Below are 11,074 nucleotides of genomic sequence, written 5' to 3' on the forward strand. Positions count from 1 at the left end.
AAAGATGAATGAGTTAAAGAAAAAAGGTTTTCTTGGCTAAGAAAGCATGGGCATTCTAAGAATCTATAGATGACTGGAGTGCATTCAGCAGAGAGAAAATAAACCAGCCTACCTATAAACAGAAGGACTATTTTGAGGAAGAAAAATAGAACCTACCATGTGGGATCAGACAACATGGATATAAATTAAGATAGTTTTAAAAAGTCTTGTCCCATATATGATTATATTTGGCTTTACACTATTCTTGTGAGATAGCGATGGCAGATATGTAGTGTTTGTGTTTTCAGATCCAGAAATTAAGATCCAGAAGGTTAAGTGACTTTGTCCAGGGACACAAAATTGTTTATAGCGACAGAGCCAAGTCCAGAGTCACATAAATAATTAGAAACACATTAAGCTAGCTCAGGGGTGGTTAGTGAAGTGCTTAACTACATTCAAGTTGAAAGTAGGTGTATGTGGGGATAGCTACAGGTTTGCAGGTAATGAGAGAAAGTAGTTGTGAAAGTTGTGTGAATGTAGAATTCTGTTTTTAAGAATTTGTTTTTGTACAGTGACACTGCTATTTGAATCGATTGTTTCTATATTAATCTCCTTAAAGCATAGGCTTCATCATATTTCTCCTCTGTTGAAAAATCTTCACTCACTTTTTAGTCTGTCATTTAGGACCTTCTTAAATTCAGTCACACCTTAACTCTCCAGTTCTCTTTTTATTTCCTCAAAATAGTCCTTCTGTGTCTAGGTAGGTTGGTTTATTTTCTCTCTGCTGAATGTGCTCCAGTCGTCTGCAGCTTCTTAGAATGCCTAAGCTTTCTTAGCTGGAAAAACGTTTTTTCCTTAATTCATTCATCTTTATTCCATCTATATTCAGTTGTTAGCATATATTTTGTCCATCTTTTTTCTTAAGTATGTTCCAAGTCTTGGTGATTGATGTTTTGAATTCTTTTACAACTTATTGTGCATTTTTCTGCTTTGACACTGAGGTATGTCCTTTCGTTAAGTTATCCGTGCATGTGCTTCTACTTCTCTCTATTCTTTAAAGTCTTTAGGACAGGGACTATATCCTATTTCTCTCTTACTTCCCTTGTGCCGAGGCCCCGTGTCCCAAGTACATAGAGAGACAAAGTGGGGGAGTAGAGAGAGTGGCCACAGCTGGTTTCAGTCCTGGCTCTGCTGCTGACTTGCTGTGTGATGTTGAGAAAGATACTTTGCTGTATTTGAGCCTTGGGTACTTTATCTGTAAAAGGGGAATGATTATATTATCTATCTCACAGGATTTATTGGAAGGATTAAATAAATTGTTGTGTCATCCTATTCACTAACACATAGGTGTGGAAAAAAATGTTGTCTCCCAGTCTCTTTCCCCTGTAACTGTGGTAAAAGTGCCCAATTTATATTTCCTAAATGATACGTTTTTTTTTCTTTCAGAAATCGGATCATACAGACATTCTGTACTGTGATATAAAAAGACAAGAAGTGAAAAGGTACATTCCCCCTTTTTACTGATATTTTTTACTTTTTGGGCCTTAGAATTGTGAAAGTAAATATTTTGATTTGCAAATTTTTTTTTACTTTGATTAGTACTGATTTGCATATAAATACTTCTAGCTATATCACAGGTTATGATTTTTTAATTTTTTTAATTTTTTTAAAGTTTATTTCAGAGAGACAGAGATAGCATGAGTTGGGGAGGTATAAAGAGAGAGGAGGAGAGAGAGAATCCCAAGCAGGCTCTTTGCTTCTAGTACAGAGTCTGATGTGGGGGTCAAACCCATGAAACTGTGAGATCATGACCTGAGCGGAAACTAAGAGACCGACGCTAACCCTTCATTATTGAATTTTCTTAATGTTAGTGTAGATTTAATAAAAAGTTGAGTGAAATAAAAAGTCTTGTCACAATTCTGTGCTTTCAAGTAAATGACCCTTTCAAGTAAAATGCTAATTTTTATCTCAGGTGATTTGATTTTGACTCACCCTTAGAAGTTTCATGACTTTGTTACATATAGTGATAGAAGAAGTTGTGTGGCTGGTTTAGAAATGTTATAAATTAAAGATGAATTACATATTACCTCTGAAGAGAATGTGGTGCATATTGAATTGGTATGGTTTCAAAACTGTGTTAATTAAAGAGGATATGGCCACAACTAGATAGCTTGGGGAAAAATGGTAGGAACCGTGGAGATTATTTTTCTTTAGTTTCTGTGTTCTTTGGATAAAAATTTCAGAGAATTTTGTGGTGAAGGCATTTCTTGCCACTAATAGGGTACAAATAATTATAAAAGTATGCATAATAAAAGTTGATGAGATCATAGTTTCTCTGAAAATAAGGAGTTATGGGAAAATGATAAAATGGCATTAAGTATATACATAAAATTTCTGCTTCACAAACTTTGCTAAAAACAAGAAAATTCAACTTGCCTCTAGCTTTTCTTCAGCTTTTTTTTTATTGTCTTCTTTCTTTGTGATACTTTGCTTCTTATATTATTATCGGTTGAAGTACATTCTGTCATAAATTCCACATTACGTTGACTATTACTTTCTAAATTTTTTAAAATATTTTTTATTTTTTAATTATATTTTTTTAATTTACATCCAAATTAGTTAGCATATAGTGCAACAATGATTTCAGGAGTAGATTCCTTAATTTAGCCCATTCCCCCCTCCAGTAACCCTTTGTTCTCCATATTTAAGAGTCTCTTATGTTCTGTCCCCCTCCCTGTTTTTATCTTATTTTTGCTTCCCTTCCCTTATGTTCATCTGTTCTGTGTCTTAAAGTCCTCATATGAATGAAGTCACATGATATTTGTCTTTCTTTGGCTGGCCAATTTCGCTTAGCATAATACCCTCTAGTTCCATCCACATAGTTGCAAATGGCAAGATTTCATTCTTTTTGATTGCCGAGTAATACTCCATCAAATGTATGTGTGTGTATGTATCTTCTTTATCCATTCATCCATCTATGGACATCTGGGCTCTTTCCATACTTTGGCTATTGTCGATAGTGCTTCTATAAACATTGGGGTACATGTGACCCTTTGAAACAGCATACCTGTATCCCTTAGATAAATACCTAGTAGTGCAATTGGGTAGTTCTATTTTTAATTTTTTGAAGAATCTCCATACTGTTTTCCAGAGTGGCTGCACCAGTTTGCATTACCACCAGCAATGCAAAAGAGATCCTCTTTCTCTGCCTGCTCGCCAACATATGTTGTTGCCTGAGTTGTTAATGTTAGCTATTCTGACAGGTGTGAGGTGGTATCTCATTGTGGTTTTGATTTGTATTTCCCTGACGATGAGTGATGAGGAGCATGTTTTCATGTGTTGGTTGGCCATCTGGATGTCTTCTTTGGAGAAGTGTCTATTCATGTCTTTTGCCCATTTCTTCCTTGGATTATTTGTTTCTTGGGTGTTGTGTTTGATAAGTTCTTTATAGATTTTAGATACTGACCCTTCATCTGATATGCTGTTTGCAGCTATCTTCTTCCATTCTGTCCGTTGCCTTTTAGTTTTGCTGATTGTTTCCTTCGCTGTGCAAAAGAAGCTTTTTATTTTTATGAAGTCCCAATAGTTCATTTTTGCTTTTGTTTCCCTTGCCTCCGGAGGTATGTTGAGTAAGAAGTTGCTGTGGCCAAGATCAAAGAGGTTTTTACCTGCTTTCTCCTCGAGGACTTTGATGGCTTCCTGTCTTACATTTAGGTCTTTCATCCATTTTGTGTTTATTTTTGTGTATTTTGTGTATAAGAAAGTGGTCCAGGTTCATTCTTCTGCATGTCGCTGTCCAGTTTTCCCAACACACTTGCTGAAGAGACTGTCTTTATTCCATTGGATATTCTTTTCTGCTTTATCAAAAATTAGTTGGCCGTACATTTGTGGGTCCATTTCTGGGTTCTCTATTCTGTTCCATTCATCTGAGTGTCTGATTTTGTGCCAGTACCATACTGTCTTGATGATTACAGCTTTGTGGTATAGCTTGAAGTCTGGGATTGTGATGCCTCCTGCTTTGGTTTTCTTTTTCAAGATTGCTTTGGCTATTCGGGGTCTTTCTGGATTTTTTAGGATTATTTTAGGATTATTCTAGCTCTGTGAAGAATGCTGGTGTTACTTTGATAGGGATTGCATTGAATATGTAGATTGCTTTGGGTAGTATTGACATTTTAACAATATTTGTTCTTCCTATCCAGGAGCATGGAATCTTTTTCCATTTCTTTGTGTCTTCTTCAATTTCTTTCATAAACTTTCTATAGTTTTCAGTGTATAGATTTTTCACCTCTTTGCCTAGATTTATTCCTTGGTATTTTATGGTTTTTGGTGCAATTGTAAATGGGATCGATTCCTTGATTTCTCTTTCTGTTGCTTCATTGTTCGTGTATAGGAATGCAACTGATTTCTGTGCATTGATTTTATATCCTGCAACTTTGCTGAATTCATGAATCAGTTCTAGCAGTTTTTTGGTGGAATCTTTTGGGTTTTCCATGTAGCGTATCACGTCGTCTGCAAAGAGTGAAAGTTTGACCTCCTCCTGGCTGATTTGGATGCCTTTTATTTCTTTGTGTTGTCTGATTGCAGAGGCTGACTTCCAATACTATGTTGAATAACAGTGGCAAGAGTGGACATCCCTATCTTGTTCCTGACCTTAAGGGGAAAGCCCTCAGTTTTTCCCCATTGAGGATGATATTAGCATTGGGTCTTTCATATATGGCTTTTATGATCTTGAGGTATGTTCTAGCTCTACTTTCTTGAGGGTTTTTATCAAGAAAGGATGCTGTGTTTTGTCAAATGTTTTTTCTGCATCTATTGAGAGGATCATATGGTTCTTGTCCTTTCTTTTATTGATGTGATGAATCACATTGATTGTTTTGCAGATATTGAACCAGCCCTGCATCCCAGGTATAAATTCCACTTGGTCGTGGTGAATAATTTTTTTAATGTATTGTTGGATCCAGTTGGCTAATATCTTGTTGAGGATTTTTGCATCCATGTTCATCATGGAAATTGCTGTATAGTTCTCCTTTTTTAGTGAGGTCTCTGTCTGGTTTTGGAATCAAGGTAATGCTGGCTTCATAGAAAGAGTTTAGAAGTTTTCCTTCCATTTCTATTTTTTGGAACAGCTTCAAGAGAATAGGTATTAACTCTTCCTTAAATGTTTGGTAGAATTCCCCTGGAAATCCATCTAGCCCTGGACTCTGGTTTTTGGGGAGATTTTTGATTACTAATTCAATTTCCTTGCTGGTTATGGGTCTGTTCAAACTTTCTATTTCTTCCTTTTTCAGTTTTTAGTGTATATGTTTCTAGGAATTTGTCCATTTCTTCCAGATTGCCCATTTCATTGGCATATAATTGCTCATAATATTCTCTTATTATTGTTTTTATTTCTGTTGTGTTGGTTGTGATCTCTCCTTTTTCATTCTTGATTTTATTTATTTGGGTCCTTTCCTTTTTCTTTTTGATCAAAGTGGCTAGTGGTTTATCAGTTTTGTTAATTCTTTCAAAGAACCAGCTTCTGGTTTCGTTGATCTGTTCTACTGTTTTTTGGTTTGAATAGCATTAATTTCTGCTCTAATCTTTATTACTTCCTGTCTTTTGCTGGTTTTGGTTTTATTTGCTGTTCTTTTTCCAGCTCTTTAAGGCGTAAGGTTAGGTTGTGTATCTGAGATCTTTCTTCCTTCTTTAGGAAGGCCTGGATTGCTATATACTTTCCTCTTATGAACGCCTTTCCTGCATCCCAGAGATTTTGGGTTGTGGTGTTATCATTTTCATTGGCTTCCATGAACTTTTTGATTTCCTCTTTAACTTCTTGGTTAGCCCATTCATTCTTTAGCAGGATGTTCTTTAGTCTCCAAGTATTTGTTACCTTTCCGCATTTTTTCTTGTGGTTGATTTCGAGTTTCAGAGCATTGTGGGCTGAAAATATGCCCGGTATGATCTCGATCTTTTTGTACTTGTTGAGGGCTGATTTGTTTCCCAGTATGTGGTCTGGAGAACATTCCATGTGCACTGGAGAAGAATGTATATTCCACTGCTTTAGGATGAAATGTTCTGAATATATCTGTTAAGTCCACCTGGTCCTGTGTGTCATTCAAAGCCATTGTTTCCTTGTTGATTTTTTGATGAGATGATCTGTCCATTGCTGTGAGTAGGGTGTTGAAGTCCCCTACTTGTTATGGTATTACTGTCAATGAGTTTATGTTTGTGATTAATTGATTTATATATTTGGGTGCCCTCACATTTGGCACATAAATGTTTACAATTGTGAAGTCTTGGTGGATAGACCCCTTAATTATGATATAATGCCCTTCTTCATCTCTTGATACAGTCTTTATTTTAAAGTCTAGGTTGTCTGATAGAAGTATGGCTACTCTGGCTTTGTTTTGTGGACCATTAGCATGATAGATGCTTCTCCATCCCCTTATTTTCAATCTGAAGGTGTCTTTAGGTCTAAAGTGGGTCTCTTGTAAACAGCATATAGATGGATCTTGTTATCTTATCCATTCTGTTATCCTGTGTCTTTTGATTGGAGTGTTTAGTCCATTGATGTTTAGAGTGAGTACTGAAAGATAAGAATTTATTGCCATTATGTTGCTTGTAGAGTTGGAGTTTCTAGTGGTGTTCTCTGGTCCTTTCTAGTCTTTGTTGCTTTTGGTCTTTATTTATTTGTTTGTTTTTTCATCTTTTCTCCCCTCAGAGAGTGCCCCTTAAAATTTCTTGCAGGGCTGGTTTAGTGGTCACAAAGTCTTAATTTTTGTGTGTCTGGGAAACTTTTTATCTCTGCATCTGTTTTGAATGACAGCCTTGCTGGATAAAGAATTCTTGGCTGCATATTTTTCTGATTCAGCACATTGAATATATTCTGCCACTCCTTTCTTGCCTGCCAAGTTTCTGTGGATAGGTCTGCTGCAAACCTGATCTGTCTTCCCTTGTAGGTTAAGGACTTTCTTCCACTTGCTGCTTTCATGATTCTCTCCTTGCCTGAATATTTTGTGAATTTGACTCTGATATGCCTTGTTGATGGTTGGTTTTTGTTGAATTTAATGGGAGTCCTCTGTACTTCCTAGATTTTGATGTCTGTGTCTTTCCCCAGGTTAGGAAAGTTTCTGCTATGGCTTGCTCACATAACCTTTCTACCCATATTTCTGTCTCTTCCTCTTCTGCGACCCCTATGATTCTGATGTTGTTCCTTTTTAATGAGTCACTGATTTCTCTAATTCTTAAACCATGCTTTTTTGCCTTACTCTCCCTCTTTTTTCTGCTTCATTATTCTCTATAAGTTTGTCCTCTAGATCACTGATTCTCTGTCCTGCTTCACCCATCCTTGCTACTATAGCATCCATTCAAGATTGTAGCTCAGTTATAGCATTTTTTATTTCATCCTGACTAGCTTTTACTTCTTTTATCTCTGCAGAAAGGGATTCTAATCTATTTTCGACTCCAGCTAGTAATCTTATTATCGTGATTCTAAATTCTGGTTCAGACATCTTACTTGTATCTGTGTTGGTTAAGTCCTTGGGTGTCATTTCTTCCTACTCTTTCTTTTGGGGTGAATTCCTGCTGAATTCTGTGGTTCAGCTTGTGAAGATTGTTGTGTTAATCCTCAGATCAGTTTTCTAGGTATTCAGGATGGTTTATTGTTGGTCTGGCTGTATTTCCTGGACGTGAGACACACAAAAAACTTCCATGCTGTTCCACCATCTTGGCTCCTCCCTCACCTTCTAAACTTTTTGAACTGGCATTTTAATGCCTTTTATCATAGAGTATTCTTTTTTTTTTTTTTTTTTTAATTCTAAAACACTGCTTGATTTTTTCACTAGTTACTTTTTGCCTCATTAAGGGCACATTTTGTAGCTCTTGATTTTTACATCTATGTTACAAGAGCATGAATAGACTTCTAATTTACATACTACCCCCTTAGCCTTGTCCACGTTGTCTTTAGGGGGAAGAAGAAGCAATATTGTTGAATTATTTTGAGAGTGGGATCCAAAGTATTCCAAGGATGCAATGAAGTTCACCTTGGCTTTAGTATTTATTCAAAATTTGGGGACGCCTGGGTCACTCAGTCGGTTGAGCATCTGATTTCAGGTCAGGTCATGCATGATCTTGTGGTTCGTGAGTTCAAGCCCTCTGTTTGTGGTGCTCTCTGCTGTCAGTGCAGAATCTGCTTCAGAGCCTCTGTCTCCTCTCTCTGCCCGTCTCCCATAGGTGCACATGCTCTCTCTCAAAAATGAGTAAATGTTAAAAAAAATATATGCTATTTGGTTTTAGCTCTTGCAATGCTGAATAATTGAATGCCTACTGCAACATTTCTGCATTCCTGAATCCATGTGTGATCAATGATGTTGTGTGGGTTATCATTGTATCTACTGAGAGTAACAACATCAGTAATATGTGGCATATTGGATTTATTGTTAATATCTGAATATTCACTTTGATATATTAATAAGTACTCTAGATGTAACTTATGTGAAATTTTCTTTTGTCAGAGACAAACTAAATGTCACAGTAGGTATTTTAGAACTGTCTCATCATGTGTTTAAACAATATGGGATAGAAGCTATTATATATTGAAAATTTGGACAAAAGAAAGCTGTGCTTTGGAAACATTAGTGTCAATAGTGCAGAACTTCTAACAACCATTGGTTGTCTGCAAAGAAAGTGGTTCATTTGCTGTTATTTATTTATTGGAAAAGTGAACAAACTTATTTGCCTCAAGATTCTAAGTATTTCTTTATGATATATGGCATTTTCTGTAAAAATCTCCCTATTCACCTATAGGGAAGGTCCCCAAATTGGTGGGACCTCAGTGAAAGCTGAGGTACAGATGAAAAAACAGAGAGAATTTTGTCATCCTGAAAGCCACTTAACATCATTCCATTACCACAATTCTCGATCCATGGTTGATGTATACATGGATGTATCAGCAATGAAAACATTAGCAAGGGTAACAATCTTAAGTTTGCTTTTGAAAGTTTCAGAAAGCATTTTTGTGAACAGTGCACTGTCAGTTTGTGGGATTTCTCCGGTAAGTTGCATCATCACTATTGACCAAATCTTTTTAAGTCCAGGAGTTGACGAGGTGAGAAGTTGTACCTCAGTTACTATTAGATAGAGGGCAGTATTGCCACCAGCAGTGCCCATTATTGGCAGAATTAGCCAAAAAGTAATTTATTCTTCAATTGAGCTAAGTTGAAAGTAAGTATACAATTCAATATCCTGAAGGTACATCATGATCACCAACAGAGCAGTCTAACAGCTGCTAGTGTTGAGAAATTGTTTCTGTAGGATGTCAAATTTAAAATGGCTACTAAACTTTTACATAACACAAGTGTAATAATAGTTTTGACAGAATTTCACATTTATTCTTATATCACAAGAGTTCATCAAGAATGGTGTTTCAACTTCAGCTGAAAATTGATTTTACACTAAGTCAGTCATAAAAAAATAAGTACTTTAAAAAAATGAAGAGTATTTTCTCCATGTCTAACTTATATCTAAAAAGAGCTCAGAACTTTAGTATTTTGGGGTTGCAAGTATAAAACCACATTATCACAGTATATAGCATTTTGCAAAACTAGTTGATAAGAGATGATTTTTAAGATTTAATTTTGTTAACCTTTTAAAAGGTATTATATTCAGTTTTCATTAATTATGACCATGTAGACCATAGTGCCTAGATTGCTACAAAAGATGCAGTACAGTGTTATGAAGAACAAATAAGGAATGTGAAAATGCTCAGAGAACTACAGGGTCCCATTAAAATTCTTGAGTTATGTTCTGTTTGTTGTTTTCCTGATTTTTCTTTAATACAGCCAGCATCTTAAACTGGGTATACCAGTAGATGCCAAACAAAGTCCTATTAAAATTAAAAATAAAATTTTATCATTATTTACTAATAGATAAATAATGATGTGTAGTCTTTTTGTAGGAGGAGATAGAAGATAAAATCAGATGAAGACCTAGGTGAAACTCCTATTAAAAACTCCGAGATGTTTATAGTTTGCTCTTTTGTAATGAATTATTTGAGAAGTCACCTATTTACTATTTCTTTTTCCCCTGCCAGGCTATAAGGTAATTGGGAGTAAGGACTCAGTGGATGTATCCTCCACTGCCTCTCCAGTGCCTAGCACAGTGACAGGCAATTCGAACGCACTCAAGGATTTATTGATATAAATTAACAGATTGTGTTTCATTGATTTTTTTTCACCTTTCTTTTTGACTACAAAGTAGTATCTACTTTTATTAAGCAGGAAAATATCACCTCTAGCTGTTGCTATTTCTAACATTTTAGTACATTTCTTTCAAGACAGTCAATTCGAATGGACTCAAGGATTTATTGATATGAATTAACAGATTGTATTTCATTGATTTTTTTTCACCTTTCTTTTTGACTACAAAGTAATACTACTTTTATTAAGCAGGAAAATATCACCTCTAGCTATTGCTACTTTTAATATTTTAGTACATTTCTTTCAAGACTTTTTATTATGCTTATTTAAATTGTTGAGACCACATTATATATACAGATTTGTGCCCTGCTTGATTTTTGCTGAATGTTATATCAACATGGTATATCAATATGTTTATATCAATATGTTTTGCTGAATGATATATCAGTATGTTATATCAATAGGTTTTGTTAGATCATTGAAAACTTTCATAAGTATCATTTGAAATGGCCATAATGTAATAGCATATTTCTTAGTCATTTCTAAAATTTTAGTATTTACTACCTTACTTTTGCTATTATAAATAATCCTGGATTTTAAAAAAGTTTTTAGTCCATTTTTAATTTTTTTCACCTTGGTATAGATTTCTAAAATGAGAATTACTAGTAAGTCAAAGAATATGAACATTTTTAGAATTCTTAATTATATTGTCAAAAATTCCTTTGTGGAACTGTTACATCATTTTGCATTTCTACCATGAGAGAGTCCATTTTTCAACCCATTGCCAGACTTAATGCTATTTTAAAATCTTTGCTAATTTGGTAGAAGACAATGGTATGTCATTATCATTAGCATGTCTATGATTAGTAGGGAAGTTAAACTTTTTTTCTCAAATGTCCGTTAGCCATTCCCTTTTTCTC

At 35.2% G+C, this 11,074-nt stretch overlaps 1 protein-coding gene across 6 annotated transcripts in view; it reads left to right on the top strand.

The window, feature by feature from the left end:
* Positions 1–11,074, top strand: part of SWT1 (SWT1 RNA endoribonuclease homolog) — a 105,290-nt gene that overhangs the window by 6,651 nt on the left and 87,565 nt on the right. For all 6 annotated transcript variants that reach the window (XR_005781796.1, XR_005781795.1, XM_040446594.1 and 3 more), the window contains one exon: positions 1,426–1,481. Coding sequence is in view for 4 of the 6 variants with exons in the window: in XM_040446594.1 (XP_040302528.1) it covers positions 1,426–1,481 (56 nt within the window). In the remaining 2 variants the exon portion in view is untranslated. The remainder of the gene's footprint in view (positions 1–1,425; positions 1,482–11,074) is intronic.

Source organism: Herpailurus yagouaroundi, unplaced genomic scaffold (genome assembly GCF_014898765.1).
Source record: "Herpailurus yagouaroundi ecotype Mexico unplaced genomic scaffold, PumYag 195, whole genome shotgun sequence".
Classification (NCBI taxonomy): Eukaryota; Metazoa; Chordata; class Mammalia; order Carnivora; family Felidae; genus Herpailurus; species Herpailurus yagouaroundi.